This window comes from Urocitellus parryii, unplaced genomic scaffold (assembly GCF_045843805.1).
Source record: "Urocitellus parryii isolate mUroPar1 unplaced genomic scaffold, mUroPar1.hap1 Scaffold_3765, whole genome shotgun sequence".
Lineage (NCBI taxonomy): Eukaryota > Metazoa > Chordata > Mammalia > Rodentia > Sciuridae > Urocitellus > Urocitellus parryii.
The window spans coordinates 17,804-39,711 of NW_027553383.1; the positions used below are offsets into that span (position 1 = coordinate 17,804).

At 67.9% G+C, this 21,908-nt stretch overlaps 2 protein-coding genes across 2 annotated transcripts; both read left to right on the plus strand.

Annotated features, from left to right (window-relative positions):
- The first annotated feature begins 1,010 nt into the window (after positions 1-1,010).
- On the plus strand, positions 1,011-13,739 carry LOC113177787 (putative bifunctional dTTP/UTP pyrophosphatase/methyltransferase protein). Its single transcript, XM_077794691.1, has 13 exons — positions 1,011-1,193; positions 3,228-3,359; positions 4,863-4,910; positions 5,737-5,801; positions 6,061-6,122; positions 6,766-6,874; positions 7,038-7,440; positions 7,663-7,825; positions 8,242-8,405; positions 9,154-9,280; positions 9,845-9,988; positions 10,995-11,117; positions 12,104-13,739. Exons 1-13 carry the CDS (start codon positions 1,101-1,103, stop codon positions 12,322-12,324), a joined length of 1,854 nt encoding a protein of 617 aa, XP_077650817.1. The 5' UTR covers positions 1,011-1,100; the 3' UTR covers positions 12,325-13,739.
- A 1,990-nt stretch (positions 13,740-15,729) lies between these two features.
- LOC113177782 (ADP/ATP translocase 3) lies at positions 15,730-18,458 on the plus strand. The gene is made up of 4 exons (XM_026382295.2): positions 15,730-15,952; positions 16,670-17,156; positions 17,515-17,655; positions 17,928-18,458. Exons 1-4 carry the CDS (start codon positions 15,842-15,844, stop codon positions 18,083-18,085), a joined length of 897 nt encoding a protein of 298 aa, XP_026238080.1. The 5' UTR covers positions 15,730-15,841; the 3' UTR covers positions 18,086-18,458.
- The last annotated feature ends 3,450 nt before the right edge of the window (positions 18,459-21,908 follow it).

The following is a 21,908-nucleotide window of genomic DNA, read 5'->3' on the forward strand; positions in this document are numbered from 1 at the left end:
CCAGCTGCGCGCGCGGCCAGGGCGGGGCTTCGCTGTGCCGGGAACCCCGCGGGCGGCTGCAGCGGCGAGGCGTGGCGGGGGCGTGGCCTGGGTAGTCTGTTGTCAAGGGCGACGAGTAGGAGGGGCGCGGCTTCTGGTCTAGTAGGGGCGGGGCCAGAGCGCGCGGTTGCCGGGGAGAGGAGAGACAGGGGCGTGGCCTCGTCCCTGACAGGGGCGGGACCTGGGTGGTCCGTTGTCAAGGGAGACGAGTAGGCGGGGCGCGGCTTCTGGTCTAGCAGGGGCGGGCCAGAGCGCGCGTTTGCCGGGAGGGGGGGGGGAGGAGTAGTAGGGGCGGAGCTTCGTCTCGGAAGGGGCGGGACCTGAGCTCGCGGTTGCCGGGGGGCGGGGCGAGGAGTAGCAGGGGCGTGGCTTCGCCGCTGACAGGGGCGGGGCCAGGGCACGCTGTTGCTAAGAAGGAGGCGGAGTCGTGACGTGCCATCCTCTCTGACAAGGACGTAGTCTAGGCATGGCGTAGAGGCGGCACTTGCCGCCAAGCGGGGTGTGGCTTCTGAGGCGGACCTAGGACCCTGGCGCGCTCCTGCCGGGGGCGTGGCGTGGCGTGGAGGGGCGCGTCTTCGTCTCTGACAGAGGCGGGGCCAGGGCGCGCAGTTGCCAAGGACTACGCGTAGTAGGGACGTGGCTTCCTCTCTGGCAGGGGCGTGGCCTAGGCGTGGCGTACGGAGGGCGCTGGCCGCCAAAGGGGTGTGGCTTCTGCGGCGGACGTAGGGCCCTGGCGCGCCATTGCCGGGGGCGTGGCGTGAGGGGCGCGGCTACGTCTCTGATAGGCTCGGGGCCAGGGCGCGCGGTGGCGGAGGACGGGGCGTAGTAGGAACCGGGCTTCCTGTCTGAAGTAGGCGGGGCATGGGCGTGGCTTAGGGGCGCGGGCCGACGAGGGGGTGTGGCTTCGTCCCTGGAGGAGGCGGAAGTCAGGCGCTCTTGCCGGGGGCGTGGCTGGAGGGGCGTGGCTTCGCCGGGCGGGGCGGGGCTCCGGCGGCCGCTTCCTCTGCGGCGGTGGCTCGGGACCTGCGGGTCGGGGCCGCGGACTCGGGTCCAGCGGAGCCATGGCGCTGTGTCCGGTGATCGGGAAGCTGCTGCACAAGCGCGTGGTGCTGGCCAGCGCCTCCCCGCGCCGCCAGGAGATCCTCAGCAACGCGGTGAGGGCCGGCAGGGCGCAGGGCAGGGCGGCTGACCCCGGGCTCCTGGGGACCCCGCGCAGTGCCACCGCCCGCCCAGTGACGCAGGACAGGGGCTAGTGACCGGGTCGGAGGGCCTCCTGACAACCGGCCCTAGTGACCAGGGGACCCTAGGGACCAGAGGGGAGGGTCCCATGATTGCATGGGGGTAACCTAGTGACCAGGGGACCCTGGTGACCAGAGGGAGGGTCCCAGTGACTGTGGGGGTGACTTAGTGACCAGGGGACCTTAGTGACCAGAGGGGAGGGTCCCAGTGACTGCGTGGGGGTGACCTAGTGACCAGGGGACCCTAGTGACCAGAGGTGAGGGTCCCAGTGACTGCGTGGGGGTGACCTAGTGACCAGGGGACCCTCGTGAGCAGAGGGGAGGGTCCCAGTGACTGTGTGGGGGTGACCTAGTGACCAAGGGACCTTAGTGACCAGAGGTGAGGGTCCCAGTGACTGTGTGGGGGTGACCTAGTGACCAGAGGTGAGGATCCCAGTGACTGCGTGGGGGTGACCTAGTGACCAGGGGTCCCTAGTGACCAGATGTGAGAATCCCAGTGACTGCGTGGGGGTGACCTAGTGACCATGGGGCCCTAGTGACCAGATTGAGGTCCCAATGACTGCATGGGGGTGACCTAGTGACCAGGGGACCCTCGTGACCAGAGGTGAGAGTCCCAGTAACTGGGTGGGGGTGACCTAGTGACCAGAAATGGGGGGATTCTAGTGACAGGGGTCGGGGCCCTTTTGGGGACCCATAGTGACCTGGTGGGGGTCTTAGTGACGGAGGTGGGGTTTTTCCTAACTGATGGGGATGGGGACGAGTGACCAGGTGGGGCACATCCTAGTGACGCGGCTCTGGTGACCACAGGCCCCAGTAATAGGGCTCTGGTCCTGCTCAGGGGCCAGAGGCTGGGGGAGGTCCTGGTGGGGGATGCGGGTCCCTGGGGAGGTGGTCCTAGTGACTGGGGTGACTGGAAGGCTTAGGGGGACCCTAGTGACCCCGGGCAGGGCTTCAGTGACCACAGGGAAGAGGAAAAGGTTCTTTTGTGGAGCATAAGGAGGGGGATCCAGGGATGGGGGTTCCCCAGGCCCCAGGGAAGGGGACCACATGGTCTAGGGGTTGGGGTCTGCAGCGTGGGGTCCAGGGCCTAGTGGCCTGCTGGTCTGTGGGCAGGGTCAGTGGCTGCCCGGCCTGGGTGTCCTGGGGCGGTCGTGGGGGCGTCCAGAGCAGAGGTGGATGGTGGGGAGAGGTGCCTGGGCAGCGGCCAGTGCTGAGGGAGAAGGCCCTGGCCGAGGTGGTGGAGAGACAGGTGGGTAGACTGGGGGTGGGGTGCTGTCCAGAGGTCCACCACGGGGACAGAGGGGTAGGGCCCGGCAGGTCCAGGAGAAATGGGTGGGGAGGGCCACGTGCAGCCCCATGGGTGGGGACAGGAAGTGTCCACAGGGGATTTGCCCCCTCACGGTGGGACACTGTGAGTTCACTGACCTTTGGGTATGTCAGAGGCCACCTGACTCCCCGGAGCTGCGACCCCAGGGCCCCAATCAATACTGCCCTGTGCCCTGAGGAGACAGATCAGGCAGCGTTTCCATGGCTGTGTGTTATAAGGGGATGTATGGTCGCGACTAACAGGGTCATTCAGCCGGACGTGGTGAATCATCGATCTCTTGCTATGGGATGACTATTGTAATTGGTATAATCATTTAAGACACAGAATCAGCGGGGCGGAGTGGTAGGTACCAGGAGCCACCATGTAACCATGACAGTTCCGGCAGTGTGTCTGCCTCGCCCAGCCTTTTCCAGCAGTTCCGAGGTCCCCAGCAGCTGGTGGCCCTAAATGACGGCTGAGCCACCTGGCGGGCAGCTGGGGAGAGGGACAGAGCGCGGGAAGGTGCCCGTTTTCGGCAGACCCAGCCCTCCTGCACCGCCGCCTGTGCCTGTGCACTGCTGCGCCATTGCGCGCTCCCCTGCCCCTGGCGGCCTCCGGCCCCCAGACGCTCCTGTGTGTTCCAGGGCCTACGGTTCGAGGTGGTGCCATCCAAGTTCAAAGAGACGCTCAGCAAAGCCTCCTTCCCCAGCCCCTACGCCTACGCCATCGAGACGGCCAAGCAGAAAGCCCTGGAGGTGGCGCACCGACTGCACCAGGCAAGCGGGCTGCCCTGCTCCCTCGCTGGGTGGCACTAAGGGACCTCGGGGCGCCAAGTCGGCGCACGCAGCTCCGCACCAGGCCGTGGCAGGAGTGGGGCTGGCTCCTCTGCGGCCCTTAATGCAGGGGCACTCGACCACTGGGACATAAAATAGGGCTGGGGGTGAGTTGGGGCCTCTCTAAATTGCTGAGGCTGCCTTTGAACTCGCGGTCCTCCTGCCTCAGCCTCCCGAGCTGCTGGGATCACAGGCGTGCACCCCCCCCCCCCCCCCCCCCCCGCCAGGCTCAGCGTGGACGTTTAGGGTACCGGAGGAATGCAGCGTCTCTGTGGCGGGGTGTTCTAGTGTGAGCTTCTGTTACAGTTAATAGTCAGCTGGTTCAAGACTCGCCGTTCATATCCGTCTCTGTTAGTAGGAGACAATGTTGCAGCGAACGTAGGACCGCAATCTCGGACCTACCACGCGGGTTTCCACCGCCGGGTGTTACACCGTGACACTCTAGTGTGGACGTTAACACACAATTACTCTTGCTTTTCTGCTGCTGTGTGCTAACTGTGTGATGCGCTGCTATGATTATTAATAGGACCCGGTACTGAAGGGTCGCTGAGTGACAGTGTAACAGGCATCATAATTGATACCCAGGGAACTTAAGGCACGGGTCAGGGTAGGGTATTGCTGATGGTGTAACTGACCCTAAGGGCCACCACGCCCACCGTGATGAATACAGCCGAGTGCATGGGGGGCGCAGGGTTAAGGCAGCTGATGGCGGAGTGGGATGGCACGGGCAGGGTTGGCGGGGCTGGTCCTTAGGGTAGGGTGCGTGCCACAGACGGCAGGATCCTATAGAAGGACTAGAGCCACCTGCGCGGGGTGATGCGCCCGCACGCGCGCATGCGCTCCGCGTTGCCGGTAGAGTACCGCGCTCCCCACCGCCTGTGCGGTGCTGCGCCCTCGTGCGCGCTCCCCTTGGGCACAATCAGTGGCTCCTCTATTGGTCCCCGTGCTGGGTGCTGGGCCCCGACGCCCAGGACTCGTGAGCCCCTCCCAGCTAAGGCTGGCGTCTCGCTGTGAACAGGGAGGTGGCCGTCACTGTCGCCCCGGGGTGGGTGATACGCGCGCTGAGGCTGTGCGCCAATTGCACTGAGTCTTGGGCTTTCGGCCTGGATGGCTTCCTGGTTCTGCGAACCAGTTCCTCCCCTTACACCGAGTGGCCGGCGACCTTGAGGTCCTAGGTCCCAATGGGTGGAGGGCATCTGGGCCCCAGAGCAGAGCGCGCTGGCCTCCTGGGCCCCTGGTACAGAAGGTCGTCCCCGGAGGGGTCCAGGGGCACCTGCCCCGGGCTCCAGGAGTGGCCTTCAGGACATGGTGTTGCACCAGCCCTGCAGGGGGTCACGCTGGGGACCTTCCCCCAGAAGTCAGCTGAGTAACAGCGACACCCGCAAGTGAGGGGGAGGCCATGGGAGGCCGGGGGAGCCCACCTGAACCTGGTCTGCTTGCCTGCAGAAGGACCTCCGGACGCCCGACGTGGTCATCGGGGCGGACACTATCGTGGTGAGTGCCCCGGGGGTTGCGGAGCTGGGCGTCTGTCTGCTGCGGTTCCCACACGCAGGGGCAGCGGGTGTTGCGCTGCTGTGGTTGGGCATGTGCCGTTTCCCAGGGCTGCAGGGACGGTGCCACCCCCCAGAGCTTCCAGCGCAGCCAGCGACCACCGGGGGTCTGAGCCCCCTATCTGCATGGACGTGGGCGGGGCTTGTGTCCGAGGCTGGGGAGAACGTGGCGCCGCGCCCCACGGCTGTTCTGGCCTATAGATGTGCGTCCATCTCTGCCTTATCATCCCATGGCCATCTGTCCTCTGTGTGGCCTCTGTCCACATGTCCCTCTTTGTTGGGACAGGGTCTTGCTCACTTCCGAGGCTGGCCTTGAGCTTGCAGTCCTCCTGCCCCGGCCTCCCAGGCTCTGGGTTCCACGTGTGGGCCACCACGCCTGCCTGGGGTCTCCTTTGAGGAGACCAACAAACACATCCTCGTTCGGGATGGACACGTGGATATGGCGGCCACCTGTGCTAATGCCCTGAATTGTCACTCTGCACTGGTGAACCTCGTGTGTCAGTTTCGTTTCAATAAAAGAAATGAGCCGGGCACGGTGGCACCCGCCTGCGGCCCAAGCTGCCCAGGAGGCCGAGGCAAGGGCGTGGCCAGCTCAGGGGCCGCTGGGCACCAGCAGGACGTCTCCCAGGGCTGGGTGGGGCTCCCCTGGGGGAGCTCGCCTGGCATGGGGGAGGCCTGGCCTCTACCCCAGGGCCTGAGAGTAAGGGGCCGTGAGCGCTCAGGTGGCCGGGGAGTGGGCAGTGGGGAAGCCTTGGGTCCCTTTCTTGCAGGCAGTGGACGGGCTGGTTCTGGAGAAGCCCGTGGACAAGCAGGACGCCTACCACATGCTTTCAAGGTGGGCGCCGGTTCCCCCCAGGCCTCCTGGGCTGCAGGTCCAGCAGAGCAGGCCCCGGCGGGGTGGACGGGGCTAGGGGCCCTGCTGGCGGCCTCCTGGGGTGGTGATCCCTCCGGTCCACACGGGGCCCCCAGATGAGATTGACCAGGCCTTTCCTGGGGACCGTGGCTGGACGGTGGGGCAGCCTGGCGGGGGTGGGGCGGGGATATGACGCTGTCCCCATGGCCGCTAAGTGCCCGCTGGGCTCTGGGCCTCGTAGGTTGAGCGGCAAAGAGCACAGCGTGTTCACCGGAGTGGCCATCGTCCACTGCACCACCGCAGGTAAGGGGCAGCTGCCGCCTCCTGAGCACTGGGCGGGCGGCTACCTGTCCCTGCACGTGGGGAAGGGAGGACTCTGCCCACTGCCCGGGAAGGACTGGCCTGTGTGGAGGGTTGGGCGCCTCTGCACAGCGGTGTCCAGCTCCCTCCAGGGCTCCAGGGGGCTCCTCCTGCCTCTCCAGCTCCTGGGCTCCAGGTGGCCCTGGGCTGGTGGCCCCTCACTGCAGTCTCTGCCTCCGTCTCTACGGGGTCCTCCTCTGGGTCTGTGTCCCCTCCTCTGTCTCTGGGGAGGACATGGCCATGGCATGAGGGCCCCCTGACCAGGAGGAGCCCATCTCAGGACCCTGCACTGACCACCTCTGCAGAGACCCTGTCCCACACCAGGCCCCTTGGTCACCTGCAGAGCTGGGGGGGTCTCCCACAGACCCCCGAGTTTCCCACAGGTTGCTGCCCACAGCCCGGGCCCTCGTGGCCACCCCCAGCTCCTGTCTGAGGGTCCCCAGGAGACCAGCCCTGTCCCCGTGGCCCTCCCCACTGCTGGCTCCGTGCCCTGGTTGCTGATGCTCCGTCCTCCTGCTCCTCCGTCCCCGCTGAGCCTCCGCCTCGGGCACACTCAGGCGCTGACCGCCGGCTCTCGTCCGTGCAGACCGCCTGCTGGAGACGCAGGTCTCGGAGTTCTACGAGGAGACGAGGGTGACCTTCTCGGAGCTGTCCGAGGACCTGCTGTGGGAGTACATCCACAGCGGGGAGCCCATGTGAGTCCGGCCGGGGAGGGGCACCCCTGCTGGACGCTCCCCCCGGGGAGCTGGAGCGGGTCCCGGGAAGAGGGCAGAGCCTGGCTCCGGCCCTCATGGCAGCCGGGCAGCGCCCAGGGCTGGAGGCCCGGGCAGACCCGCGCATGCGCGCTCCTCCCCGCAGGGACAAGGCCGGGGGCTACGGCATCCAGTCGCTGGGGGGCATGCTGGTGGAGTCGGTCCGCGGGGACTTCCTCAACGTGGTGGGCTTCCCGCTGAACCGCTTCTGCAAGCAGCTGGCCCAGCTCTACTACCCGCCCCGCGGCCAGGACGTGCGGAGGGTCAAGCACGACTCCATCCCGCCCGTGGACAGCTTCGAGGCCCTCGGTGACCTGGACGCGGGCCACCCGGGGCCTGTTCAGAGCCACGTGGACCCTGGCGCTGGCCCCGGCTCCCCGGGCAGCCTGAGGGGCGTGTCGGAGGCGGAGGGGGACTCAAGCGAGGCCAGTTGCAACAGGGCGGTGGCGGCCCAGCCCCCGTTCCCGGCCGGCCTCCTGGACCTGATAGACGGCTTCAAAGTGTCCAAGGTACCGTGGGCGAGGGGCCCGCTCCTTATAGACGCGTCTTTAGTCACGTGCCAAGGTCCTGGGGTAGGGCCGCGGCAGGGAGCGCATCCGGGGATGCTCGGGATCTCCGTACGAGAACCGAGTGGGGTCCGAAGCTGATTGCTCCCGGCAGCGTCCAGCTCCACCGGGGGCGCGGGAGGAAGGCCCTGGCCAGCCCCAGCCCTCAGCGCGCCCTTCCCGCAGGCCCTGTTCACGGCCTGCAGGCTCAAGGTGTTCGACCTGCTCAGCGACGGCGCGCCCCGGGGGGCGGCGGACGTGGCCCGCGCCGTGGACGCCTCCGTGTGCGGGACCAGGAGGTTGCTGGAGGTCTGCGTGGCCCTGGGCTTGCTGCGGAAGACGGAGCAAGGTGACCGCCGGGGGCTTGGGGGACCCCGGACGGGCCTTAGCTGGAGCAGCCGGGCGCACCCGGCAGATGAGGCGGGAGGTGGGGGCTGGGGGAGAAGGGAGGGAGGAACTGTCCATGGCCGAGTCCGTCCCGCGAGGCTGACCAGGATGGACGGACACGCTGACAGACGGATGGCTCTACCTGGTTCTGCAGCTGGGTGGGCGCATGGTGGGAGGGACAGTGGAGATCGTGGACAGGCTGGGTGACCGGCGGACGGACAGACAGATGACAGACAGCTGGGTGGACGGATGCTAGGTGGAGACGGTCCTGCCCGCTGGGCTGCTCCGAGCAGCGAGCCGTGATCGGATGGTGGCTCTGGCTGCTCGCTGGGCAGGGTGTGGTCACCCTGGACAGCAGCGCCGCCGCCCGCTCTGCAGGTTACAGCAACACGGAGCTGGCCGGGCGGCACCTGGTGTCCAGCGGCGGGCACTCCCTGCACGGCCTCATCCTGCACAGTGACCAGCGCACCTGGGACCTCTTCAGCCACCTGGAGCGCACCCTGCGGGAGGGACGGCACGGCGGGGCTCCCGGGGACCAGGAGGTGAGCGCAGAGACTCCGCCCACCCAGGGCGAGGGGCGGGGCCCGTGAGCACCCGGATGGCTCTGCCCACCCGAGGGACAGGGGGGCCGCCGGGTTTGGGAGGTCAAGGGGCCTCGCCAAGGACGCACATTCCTGGTCAGCTGTGGCCCCACAGGCCGCCTGGCCCGGGCTCCTGATCCTTTGAGCTTGGCAGTGCTCTTGGCTGGAACAGAGTGGGCGGCCAGTGCTCCCCGATGCCCAGCAGCACCCGAATTCCCCATGGAGGGACAGTCCACAGGTCCCTGAACTCGCCGCCCTTTCTTTCCGTCCCACGCTGGCGAGTGCCCAGCCCTTATTTGGTATTTTATTGTATTTTTCTTTCAGGGATGGAGCGAGGGGCCCTTAACCATGGTCCCCAGCCCTTGTTAGTTTTTATTTGGAGACAGGGTCTCACTAAATGCTTAGGGCCTCCCCCAAGTTGTCCCGGCTGGCCTCCAGCTTGCAGACCTCCTGCCTCAGCCTCCCGGGCAGCCGGGATGGCAGGTGTGAGCCACCGCACCTGGCAGCCCCTTTATTTCTGAGACACGGTCTCCCAAGCTGACTTGGCTGCCCTACACTGGAGTCTCCCTGCCTCCGCCTCCCGGGCAGTTGGGATGAGGCCTGCGCGGCCTCCCCAGCCCGGCCCCCAAGCTCCCTGCTGGGCCACACAGGTGCCCAGATGGCTGTGGATCGTGGGGTCCGCAGCTCCCTCAGACCCCTTCTGCCCTAGGGCTCCCCCTGCCGGGAGACGCAGCTGCAGGCCCTGAAGGCCGAGCACACCCTCTCCACGCTGACCGCCCGCCGCCTGGCCTCGGCCTTCGACCTGTCGCGGTTCTCCTCCGCCTGCCTCCTGGGAGGTGGGTCAGCCCTTCCTCCTGACCGTACCTGGCATTGATGAGACTGGCCGAGCAGGCCGCGGTTCATGAGCCTCAGAGGACCTCCGCTGGGGGCCCAGGGGGGAGGTCCCTCGGGTGGCCCGGGTCTGCTGCAGAGGCCCCTCCTGGTGGCTGTCCAGAGGTGCAGAGGCTGGAAGCCCCTGACCATGTCCGGTTCTTTCTAGTTAATCCTTTTCACTCCAGCCCATCTTTGTCCCTGGGCAGAGGGGGGAGGAGCACATAGAGTCCCAAGGAGCCTGATGGGCTCAGGGAACTCGGTGGACTCCCTGGCCACCCGCCTGCATTTTCCCATCCTCTGCACCCAGCTCCTCCTGGGGGGCCAGAGTGGCTGCGGCAGCACCAGCCATCGCATCTGCATTCAAGGAGGAATCAGTGCCAGCCCCACTGACCTCCGCCAGGTGTAGTTTGCACTGCTGGCCTCAGTGCTGACCCTCAAACATGGTCAGGTTCACCCGTGGAGAGCGCAGGCTCCCCAGGCCCCTAAGGGCCCACAGGGTCCCCACATGTGTGTTTGGTCCCCTGCAGGCTGCAGGGGCGCCCTGGCCTGGGAGCTGGCCCGGGAGTGCCCACGGCTGGAGGTGACAGTGCTGGACGTCCCCGACGAGCTGCAGCAGGTGTCCTGCTTCCAGTCCCAGGACGGACCGGCGGCCCGCGTCAGCTTGGTGCCTGGTGAGTGCCACGTGGTGACCTTGGCCAGGCGACATCCCCCCCTGTGCGGAAAGCACCCGTGTCCTGTGCCTGTGTGAGCCTGTTTCTGTCCCCGGGTGTCTGTGACCTTGGAGTAAGGTGAGCGGTGTTGGACGCAGTCGTGGGGTGCACAAGGACCAAGATGGACTTCCGCAGGTGTCCATCGGGACCCCCAAGGAAGGAAGGCCATAGGTTAGACTGCCGGAAGCACTTCCCGGTGGTGCTGGGGATGTTGCTCTGGACCTGAGGAAGTCTCCTGACGGCCTGGGCACTGCTTAGTTCCCTCCCACGTGTCCACCAGAGGCGGCAGCCGGGGCCCAGGGCTCAGGCCCAGCACGGCTTGGGACTTCAGAGAAAAGGGCAGTGACCGCAGACCTCACCTGCGGACCGTCCACCGCCCTCTGCCTCCTGCCTGCCGTTCCCCGCTGACTCACAGTTCCTGCCCCTGCTGCCCTGGGCTCCCGTCCGTGGGCCTTTCCCTGTCCCCTCCTGGACAAGGCAGAGCTGGGAGTAAACAACAGAGAGGTTTCTGCACCCACAGGAGGAGACCAGCACCCAGTGTGTGGGTCCCCTGGGCGGCCACCCCAAGCCCCCAAACCAGGCCCTTAAAACGAACTCTAAGGCACGAGTCCAGGCCCCAGCCCTGGGGGACAGAGGCTGGACCCAGGTCCCCAGCTGAGCTCCCTCCAGGGCTCCAGGGGCTCCTCCTGCCTCTCCAGCTCCTGGGCTCCAGGTGGCCCTGGGCGGGTGGCCCCTCACTGCAGTCTCTGCCTCCGTCCCCACGGGGTCCTCCTCTGGGTCTGTGTCCCCTCCTCTGTCTCTGGGGAGGACACGGCCATGGCATGAGGGCCCCCTGACCCAGGAGGAGCCCATCTCAGGGCCCTGCACTGATGACCCCTGCAGAGACCCTGCTGGACTCCGTCTGGAGCCACCCTGGGGAGTCAGGCTGCGTCTGTGGTCCCAGCTGCCTCTCCTGCCTCTCCACCAGGTGACCCGTCCAGGGACGCCCTGCCCGCGGCTGACCTGTACATCCTGCCCCGCCTGCCGCCCGAGTGGCCGGACGACAAGGTCCACCAGCTGCTGAGGAGGGTCGCAGGGTGCTGCCGGCCGGGTGAGAGCGGGTCCCCTTTCCCACCCAGAGGGTCGGGGACTGGAGCAGGGGTCATCCCACCCCGGGGTCCATTTCACAGGGGACAGGTGGCCACCCAGCCCTGCCTGACTCCAGGACGGTGGGGACATGGGTGACGAGGCTCTGAGGATCGTGTGTCCCAAAGCCACACTGCTGTGCTCTGCTGTGGAGTGGCTGGGCTGTGCTGGACGCTGGGGTCCAGACCTGCCCTCCGTGGACAGGACAGGGGGCACACTAGTGACCCCAGGGACAGAGGAAGGTCACCAAGAGCCCAGGATGTCACCTTGGCCTTTCAAAGGCTCAGCCCTGTCCCGGGGTCTGCCTGGGTGCACAGTGGCCCTGTGGCCGTGGCTGGCCCCTGGCCATCGCCCGTCCTGGGGCCGGGAGTCCTCTGCTGCGCAGCCGGGACCGCGGTTCCGGGCGACGCACAGCTGCTGGTTGGGCCTGTGCCCCGCGATCCGCGGTGTCCAGGGCTGGGAGCCCCCTGCAGTTACGGAGGAGCGGCCAGCGCTGGCCAGCGAGCGACACCTCGGGCCTCCTACCCTGGGCGCTCCCGGAGGTGGGGACGCCCCTGCCCCTCCTGCACCCGGCTCTCGCCACCACGGCTCCTGCCAGGACCCTGTGCTGTGGCCGGGCCCCGTCCCGCTCCCTCGTGCTGTCCACAGGTGGCCGCCCACTGGCCTCCCGTGTCCAGCTTCCCCGTCCCCGAGGGTCACGTGCTGCAGCCCAGGCTGCCCTGGGTTCCCAAGTGCTTGAGCGTCAGGAGCTGGCCCCGCCCACAAGGCCCCGCCCACAAGGCCCCGCCCACGCAGGCCTCGCCCTCCCGTGAGCAGCGCTGCTGACCCTCCGCCTGCTGCCCGTGTCCCCGCCCGGCGTCCTGTCCTGCTGACCCCGGGGCCCCGGTGGCGCTGTCCCTGGTGCAGACCCCCGAGGTGGCCCACGACTCCAGCCCCTGCCTGTCCCCACAGGAGGCGGCCTCTTGCTGGCGGAAGTTGCCCTGGACGAGGACCCGGGGGCCGCCCGGCGTGGCCTGAGGCAGAAGCTGGACCTGCTGGTGCAGACGCCGGGCAGGGACTGGACGCTGGGCGAGGGCCGGCGCCTGCTGGAGCAGCACGGCTTCGGGGACATGCAGGTGGCGCCCGCCGGGGACTTCCCGGGCGCAGTCCTGGGCATCCGCGTGCGCCCCTGACGCCCCGCAGTGACCTTTGTGTGGGCATCGTGGAGGGAGCCCGTCGCGGAGGGAGCCCGGGGTCCCCACGCTGTGGGCTCACGTGGGCACGTGGACCGGGCCTGGCGGGACAGAGAGAATAAAGCCACCTTCCTGGCTCCGTGCGCCCTGCTCTGAGCCCTGACCCGCCGCCCGCCTCCCAGCCCCGCGCGGCCCGCAGACCTGCCCGCAGGCGGCGGCCAGTCTCCGCGAGGTGCTGACCCTGAGGCCTAGCCACAGCTCCCGGGCTGGCGGCGCGAGGTACGGCCTCCATCTGGCCTGGCGCAGGCAAAGCCCAACCCACGGCCAGCGCCGGAGCTCGTGGCTGGCCTGTCCCCGCCCTGTGTCCTCTGCTCCTTCCTCGTGCTGCCCCTTCTCCACTGCTGGCCGAGTGGAGTCCCCGGGGCAGGGTCCCTCCCAGGGCCACCACACCCCGTCCCAACACGGCGGCCTGGGGAACCAGTGCTGTGCGCACACCCTCGGGGCTGGGCCGGCTTGGTGTCCTCAGGATGCAGCCGGGAGACCCTGAGCGTGGCAGGCGGGGACCTCCACTCTGCCCTCCCAGCCGCGGGTCGGAGGGAGCCTCCGGTGGACGATGCGGCTACTTTGAAAGCGAGGCTTGCTGACGCCGGTCCACGGGGGTAGCCCCCAGCCCGGCCAAGAGCCAGGCGCGCTCTCCCTCTGCAGACAGACAGCTGCGGCTCGAAGTGACCTAGCGGGCTTGCTGCGGGCATGGAGGAAGGGCCCCCTGCCAGCCCCCACGGTGGGCAGGGAGAGCGCACCTGCCCGTTCTGGATCTGCATGAGAGGCACAGGTGACATAGACGCACAAGGGCACAAACACCGTGCCCGTGTTTACAGGAGTGTGATGTGGGCTTGTGCAAGACCGTCCTCTGCTGACCACGTCCCTCTTAACACCTTTCAAATGCATGATGGACGCCTGGCTTCGAAGACTCTGGCTTCTTCTCCAGCCGCTGGCCCTCAGGCGGGTGGCACTGGGCCAAGACGGCCCCACCCTGTAGAAGCTTCCAGGCACCAGGGAGCAGACTGGCCACCTAGGTCCCCTGCAAAGGCCGCTCCAGGCTGTGAGGGACGCAGGTCAGAGAGGAAGGGCGGAGGCCGACGTAGGGCCCTCTGTGGAGACACCTCTGTCAGAGAGGCCACCGCTCTGTCCCAAGGGCCACCCATGCCCCACGCCATGCTGGCTGCTGCAGTCCGAGGCCCAGGAGTGACCCCTGGAGCCGCGCATCCCTCTCCACCGCTGCCCTGCGTGAGGACCCACAGAGGCCAGCGGCAGGTGTCCCCTCCTGCTGCCCTGCAGGAGCACTTCCCACGGGTGACCACACCCCTCACAGCTGAGGGACACTCTCCTTGATGCGTCCTCCCACAGACACTGCCCAGCGCCCCCCCCCCCCACCCCGCACCAGCCCCAGGCAACCCCGGCCTTCAGGCCAGGAAGAGACGCCGGAACCACGTAGAGGCCACAGGGAGGTCCCCGGGGCTCCTGGACCACCCGTCCCTGTGTGTCCCCTGGAAGGGATTAAAGAGACTTGGAGAAACCTGGCCACAGGCCACTGTCCTCACTTGTGGGAGCACTGTCCAGACCACCTGCTGCGGGTGGGCCAGGTCCCTGCCCATGTCCCTGTGCAGTGGCTTCCGGGACCCAGACACCAGCAGGATCCACGAGGGCAGGGGTCAGCGCAGGTCCCCACTGGGCAGCACCCTGCTTTCCCTGGAAGTCACTCACTCCCTCTGGAGGCCCTGGGCGCCTGCTGCATACCAGAGCTGCCTGCTAGATCCAGCTCTGGATAAGCCAGCCTTACCTGGGCCCTGGGAGGACACAGATCAAGGACAACCAACCTCGGAGGGGACAGCCCCTCCACCAGGCCCCCAAGGCCCTTCTGGGGGACAGTGGCTTTCTAGGGACGCATTTTTGCAGCACCAACCCCCCCCCCCAGCAGGACAGGGGGAGTCCCCTGGATGGCTGCAGGGGGTCTCGGGTGGGATGCAGGGTAGGGACACCGTGCACCCTTCCTTTCCCCAGCTGCTCTTGGTGGGGGTCCCCGTCCCCCCCCCCTGAGGTGTGCCTGACCCCTCCTCCTTGTCCCCACTCCCCCAGGGCACACCCTTGAGGGCACAGGGGTTACTGGCTCCCAGAGCTGGATCAGGAAGCACATTCCAGGAGCCAGGCCTGACCCACACTGACCAGACAGAACTGGATCTCAGGCTGCAGCTGTCCCTCCCAACCCCTTCAGGCCCATTCTGTAACCTCGGCCTAAATGTCTGTGAGACCCGGCCTCCCTGGCCCCCTGCTCAGAGCCCCCAGAGGGAGCCTGGCCAACCCCGGGGGATCATCTCCTCCCTGTCCACCCTGCACCCCAGCCTCAGGGACGCACAGTAGACTCCCAGGGCCAGACCCCACGTCCACCCACGGCAGCAGAACAGGCCCAGGGACAGGAGAGAGAGAGGAAGCGAGCAAGAGAACAGGGAGCAGGGAGAGGAGAGGGGTCCAGCCGGGGTAGGCCTGGCCAGCGCGGGCCCCGCATGCACGAGGCCCTGAGGTCCAGTGAGGGAGGGACACAGAGAGAGGAAGAGGAGCAGAGGGACGTGGAGGAAGGGAAGAAAGGCAGGCAGGGGTGGACGGAGTGCGGGGACGGCCTGGGGACCCTCGGGCCACGTGCATTCCACGGGGGGACAGACAGGCTGTCACGGCCAGGGCTCCTGCCCCGGTCAGCAGCTCCCAGGGAGCAAGCGCGAGGTGGGAACACAGGGCACGTGGAGGCCGAGGGCACCTAGCGGAGACACCCCAGGTCCCCGGGGACAGAGGTGTCAGGGAGGGGCTCCAGGACCCGCAGGTGGACTCAGGATGGGGCTGAGGTTGGGCACGCACAGGGGCGGGGGGACAGGTGTCGGGTCTGGGGGCGACAGGGGCCAGGTCGGGGCACCACGTGTCGCGAGCACAGACATCGAGAGAAGCGGGACACACGTCCTGTCGGGGTGGACTGGGCCTCGCGGCAGGACTGCAGGCTGCAAGGCCCCCCACGGGAGCCACGCATCCGGACCACGCCTCGACCTTGTCAAGGTCACAGCCACCGCCGCCGCAGAGCCCCCGGCCCGCCAGGCGCAGAGGCGGGGCCCGGCTCCCGACAGGCCTCGGGGCGGGGCGGCCCCTGGGCCCAAGGCCAGGGGCGCAGGGCGGGGCGGGGCTCCCGGCAGCCCGCGGGGGCGCGGCAGCGTGCGGGGGCGGGACGTGGGCGGGCGGCGCGGCCAATGGGGGCAGCGCGCGGGCCGCGGGGCGGGGCGCGGGCGGGCGGCACAGCCAATCGCGGCGCGGGGCGCGGGGCGGGGCGTGGGCGGGGCGTGGCGGCCTTAGCGGCTGCGCGCTGGCGGCCCCGTCCTTTCGGTCCCAGTGGCGGCAGCGCTGCGCTAGCGGCGGCCTTCCTCCGGCTCTCGGCGCCCGCGCTCCGGCTCTCCGCCCGCTCCGCTGACCCCGCGCCACCATGACGGAACAGGCCATCTCCTTCGCCAAGGACTTCCTGGCCGGGGGCATCGCCGCCGCCATCTCCAAGACGGCCGTGGCCCCCATCGAGCGGGTCAAGCTGCTGCTGCAGGTGGGCGCGCGGCCGGCCCGGGGCTGGGGTTTGGGGCGCGCGGGCGGCTGGGCCGCGTGCACCCGGCCGGCGGGAGGGCAGGCAGGCGCCGGAAGTCGGAGGCCGTGGACGCTTTGTCCGCGCTGCGCCGACTTCCGGGGGCTTGGCCACCGGGGCGCTGCCGCATTTCAGGGGCGGGGACTCTGCGCCTGCGCATTGGGCCCAGCGCCCTGGGGGCTGCGGCGCCGCCTGTCAGGCGCATGCGCGTCTGCGTAGCTGCGCAGACCGGCCTAGTGGCTGTGACCTTGAGCGGGTCACGGGGACCCGGTGGGCTTGGACAGTGGCCTTGGGCTGCCTCCAGGCTTGCATCTTGCAGTGCGACCCTTTCCGTTACCAGGACCAGCGACCCCAGGTTCGAGACACTGGACGTTGGTCCTGGTCTGAGTTTTCACAGTGCACCATGTAGCTAGCCATCAGTCCCCGTGAGCTGTGCGCCCTTGAGGGTGTCCCACGGAGTAGCCCGGGGTTGGCAACACTGTTGCAAGGACCGGGTTACAGTGAAACGTTGCGAGCGCAGATGGCCTGATGACCACTTAGGACCCAGAGGGGCTGCTCAAGGTGGAGGCCGTGCACTGGTCAGCCTGCGCAGGCGCAGTTTTCCCAGGACACCTGCTGTGCGCGCAGGTGGGCCAGGTGCGCAGTGCCCTCCTCTGACCTCCGCCCTGGGCCTCCCCGCAGGTGCAACATGCCAGCAAGCAGATCGCGGCCGACAAGCAGTACAAGGGCATCATGGACTGCATCGTCCGCATCCCCAAGGAGCAGGGCGTGCTGTCCTTCTGGAGGGGTAACATGGCCAATGTCATCCGCTACTTCCCCACGCAAGCCCTCAACTTCGCCTTCAAGGACAAGTACAAGCAGGTCTTCCTGGGCGGCGTGGACAAGCACACGCAGTTCTGGAGGTACTTCGCCGGCAACCTGGCCTCCGGGGGCGCGGCCGGGGCCACCTCCCTGTGCTTCGTCTACCCGCTGGACTTCGCCAGGACCCGCCTGGCGGCCGACGTGGGCAAGTCGGGCGCGGAGCGCGAGTTCAAGGGCCTGGGCGACTGCCTGGTGAAGATCACCAAGTCGGACGGCCTCCGCGGCCTGTACCAGGGCTTCAACGTGTCCGTGCAGGGCATCATCATCTACCGCGCGGCCTACTTCGGGGTCTACGACACGGCCAAGGGTGAGTGAGGCCGGAGGCCAGGCAGCCCTCCCCCCCCCCCCCCCCCCCCGCCTCTGAGCCGGCCTCCGCTCGGGAAGGGCAGGGCCCTGGGAGGGGGCTTCACGGTCTCTAAACTCTGTGTCCACGTGCAGTCACCTTCTCAGGCCCTGGGGTCAGGACTGGGGCCTGCTGTCCTTCACCTGGACAGCTCCTCCCCCTGCAGAGTGGCCACTCTGGGCCCTGGCCTCCGGCCTCTGGGGCTGCGGGGGCCCTGGGTGACCCTGTCTTGACCTTGAGCAGAGGGAGGGTGGCCCGTCCCTGGGGTTTCCCTGGAGGGAGCGGGGATTAGCGGGGCTGACCCTGGCCTGCGCGTCCACAGGCATGCTGCCCGACCCCAAGAACACGCACATCGTCATCAGCTGGATGATCGCGCAGACCGTCACGGCGGTGGCCGGCGTGGTCTCCTACCCCTTCGACACGGTGCGGCGGCGCATGATGATGCAGTCGGGGCGTAAGACAGGTACTGACCCGGGCCTGGGGGCGGCGGGGGCTGCAGGGGGTCCCGAGGGACAGGCTTCTGTCCCTGCGGCAGTCTGCACGTCCAGGGAGCCGTGGTCCTACGGGGGGACTCGGCTGACCCTGTAGGGGGCGGCCCGTGGGCACCTGGCAGGCAGCAGGGTCTCTGGTCCGAGCTCCGGCCGCAGTGACCACGTCAGGCGGCCCCCGGTCTGAGGCCCCCGGGGTGGGTGGCGTCCGCCCCGTCCCTCCTGACCGCCCGCCCTGTCCCCGCAGCGGACATCATGTACACGGGCACCGTGGACTGCTGGAGGAAGATCTTCAAGGACGAGGGCGGCAGGGCCTTCTTCAAGGGCGCCTGGTCCAACGTCCTGCGGGGCATGGGTGGCGCCTTCGTCCTGGTGCTCTATGACGAGCTCAAGAAGGTCATCTAGGCGCCCCGAGCGTCGCCGGGGCCGTCCGCCAGGGACCAGAGGGTGGGAGCGCCCACCGCCAGCGACCATGGACCTTCCAGAAATTCCCGTCTGTCCTGGCCAGGGTGTCTGTCGGGGCCGGGGCGCTGAGGGACTCACGGTGACCTGTGACCACGGACGCCCCGCTCCGCGCGCGGGTGCCGGGCGTCCTGACCATGTCCTGCGGGCCCCGGGCAGGCCCCCAGGCAGACCCAGAGTCCAGAGCTTGTAGGGCCCGCGTGAGTATTTATTTAACAGAACCGTGTCCACTCCCCAAGCACTAGCCGCTGCGCACAGCGAGTCCGCAATCATGTTCCCTGTGGCACCTGCCGAGAAATAAACAGGACACCACGGCCGCGTGCGCACCCTGCCTGGGCCTGGGGGGGTCGCGGGTCAGCAGGACGCTGGGGGGACAGAGGGTCAGCCGGGCTTCCCTGGGCAGGACAGGCTTCTGGACGGTGGCCTCCTGTCGGGGGAGCAGCTGAGGCTCTGGAAGCCCGAGGTCCAGGATCAGCTGAGGCTGTTCCTGCCCCTAGAGGCACCTCCTCCTGGGTCCTCCATGGTAGACGGGCAGGGGCTCTCAAGGTCTGTCCGAGGACCTTTGTCCCCTTCATGGGCTGCTCCTGGGAGCTCCGACCTCCCAGAGTCCCCTCCACACCAGGCTGAGGGTTAGGGTTAGGGAGAGCTCGGGCCCAGAGGTGACCCATGAGCTTGGCCGTGTCCTGCAGAAGCTGGGGTCCAGCCTCGGGGAGTGACCTGGGGCCTCAGGGTCCCGGGGGTCCCCACTGCGGGTCCTAGGAGCCACCCTCTGAGCCCAGGGTCAGGTGTGGGTCACTTGGCCAGTGTCCGTCCCTCCTGCAGCTCCCGGGGTAACCTGACCCTGAGCCCCAGCTGGCCACCGGGGTCCCTGATAGGGCCAGCTGGGACCTGACGTGGGCACCCTGGTGACTGGAGCCTGGTGACATGAGTTTCCTGGTCCCTGGGGCCACTGTCCTAGGAGGTCAGTCTGCAGGTCCCTGCTTCCTGCCTCTGCAGAGGCTTGTCACAGCCTGGTATCAACTCAGGTTTTTTCTCTCCTTGTCAAGGACAGCCCCAAGCTGAGCTGAAGGGCCAGTGGGTGACCCCAGGGCCATTTCCTGGGAAGTCATTGCTTGTGGAGGTCACTGTCCAGTGGGGGTCGTGCTTAGGGAGCACTTGGTTAAGTCCGAGCAGCAGCTGAAGTCACTCCCGGGCTCTGGGGCCACAGACTGGGAGCCCTGTCCATCTTCCATAGTGACCACCTGGGGTCGGGGTGGGGACAGGCAGGCCTTGGGGGAGGGGCACCTAAAACCCAGCTTCAGAGACGACTTCGGTGACTGACAGGAGACAGGGATCCCTCCGCGGCAGGACCCGACTCTGTGGCCAGGCGCGGCCAGTCCCCCTGGTCCTTGGGCGGAGCAGCCTGGGTGGCGCAAGTCCCTTGAGGGCCAGTGAGCAGGCGGGACACCAGGTGGAGGTGGACCTGATGCTCGGCTTTTATTCTCCGGCAGCGTGGGCTCTGCATGTCTGTCTCCTGTCCCTCCCTTGGCACTGTCCACTGGTCCTGCAGCCTGGCCTGGGGCCGCCCTGCAGTATGACAGCCTGCGGGTCCTATGCTGGCCCATCAGGGCTCCTCCAAGTCCTGCACCTGGGCCACTGGACAGTCGTCTCCCGCGGCCTCCAGGGCCAGCTGTGGGGACGGGCGGGCTGTTAGCAAAGTCACTGGGGTCCTCGCACCCGGGGCTGGAGGTCCCACCCCACTACCATGCTGTCTGCTGGGCAGGGCAGTGGCCACCCCACGTCCGACGACATACCATCTCGCCATTGGGCACGTGGTCACAGACGGTCGCTTTCACGCGGGGGACGGGAGGGAACAGCCTCTGCATCAGGGAGAACCTGGGAGGAGAGGGACGCGGGCTGGGAACCCAAGGCCACCACCGCAGGCAGGGCCCAGGGGGGCGGGGATCCGCGGAGACGACCCTGAGGTCACTCCTCACCGCGACCTCCTGGGACCCAGAAGCCCACCACCCAGCAGGGCCTCCCTCGACCCCGGCCAGCCCCCTCCCACCTGCAGGGCTTCTCCCCTGACCCCAAGCACAGCCCTCAGTGTGGATCTGGGGGCAGGGGTGGCCTCGGCTGGTCACTTGGGATTCCTAGTCCAAACTCCTGACCTGAGCCTGCGGCCCGACCCCAGCTGACCCTCCAGGCTAGCGCCCCCTCCCAGGACTGTCCCCTGCCTGCAGCAGGTGGCCACCACTGAAGGGGACGAGGAGGGGCTGGACCAGGAGGGGGACCCTGGATCTGAGTCCCTGATTGGGATGTGGCTCCTCCCCTCGGGAACTTGGCGTCCGCTGCCCCAAGAGGCCTGGGAACCGGGCTTCCCTGAGGGACCCGATGGCCTCAACCAGGGTCCCCTACTCGGAGCCCAAGTGGGGCTGGATACCGGGACGTGGGGTCCCCCCAGCGGTCACCTACCGTCTGCAGAGGAGCAGCCCCAGCAGCACGATGGCCAGCGTCCCACCCGCCGCCAGCAGAGAGGTCTGCAAGACGCGCGAGGGCCGGTCCTCATCAGGGTCACACTCTGAGCGAGAGGGGACAGCAGGGCTCACGTCCGGGGCTGCCCCATGGCCCAGGATGGGCCCCAAGGGGAGGGGGCGGCAGCCCTCCCTGCGACGCCCTGCAGTCACTGAAGGCCAGGCCGGGCAGCCCCGGGCTCCCTGGAAACCTGCGCCCTCTGGTCAGCGTGGGGTCACTAGAAGGAATTACTGCCCCTTGACACTGGTGCGTCCACCTGGCCTGGCCGGGGCCCTCCTCGGGGGCGGAGACGGAGGGGCCAAGGGCAGAACGTGCCATCCCCGCTGTCCCCCCCAGGGACCCGCCATCCTCGGACTAGAGGGACCGGGAAGCTGCCCACTCACGACCCTGGGGACCCGGGAGGCCGCCCACTCACGGAAGCTCTGGGGGGCGCCCCAGGGGCTCCAGCTGCTGTAGAAGTTCCTGTTGTCCTTGACCCTGATCCTCACCTGGTAGTTGCCGGGATTGGGCAGCAGGAAGCGGTTCGTGGGAATCTGGGGCCAGGGGAGGGGAAAGAGTCGGACGTCCACTCCCACCCAGGGCCTGGGGAGAGCAGAGGGGCCCCGGGGACGGCTGAGTTGTGTCCCCCCCCCCCCCGACTCTCTTGATTTGGGGACGAAAGCAAACTTTGCAAGATTCTCCTTGAAGGGGGTCTGTGGTGCCCACACGCGGAGCCCGTCCAGTGGGGGCCAAGGGACAGTAAAGATGAAAACCATCTCGCCCTTGGAAGTGCCCAGTTCCGTGGGGAAGAGGGGCCGGGTCCACTCACGGTCTCATGGAAGCTGCCTCCTGAGCTCTGCAAGATAAAAGTCCAGGAGTCCTGAGAGAGGCCCCAGCCACAGGTCCCCCAGGGGCCACCAAACCAGAGGGGAGGGTGCTGGGACAAGAGGTGGCACGCCGAGCCCTGAGCTTAGCGTCACGGGCCACGGGTGCGGGGCTCTTGGGCACCCATGACCAGGACCCGATAAGTGACGATGTGACAGGTCCGTGTATTTCCTAAGTGATGCTTTTTATCACTCACAGATGTCACCTTCCATACGTGTGCACTGGCTCTGGGAATCGAGCCCAGGAGAGCCACACTAATGAGCCACGGAGCCGCACCCCATTTTCACTGTCATTTTTGAGACAGGGTCTTCCCTAAGTGGCTCAGGACCCTGCTAAGTTGCTGAGGCTGGCCTCCATCTGGCCATCCTCCGGTGTCAGCCTCCCCAGT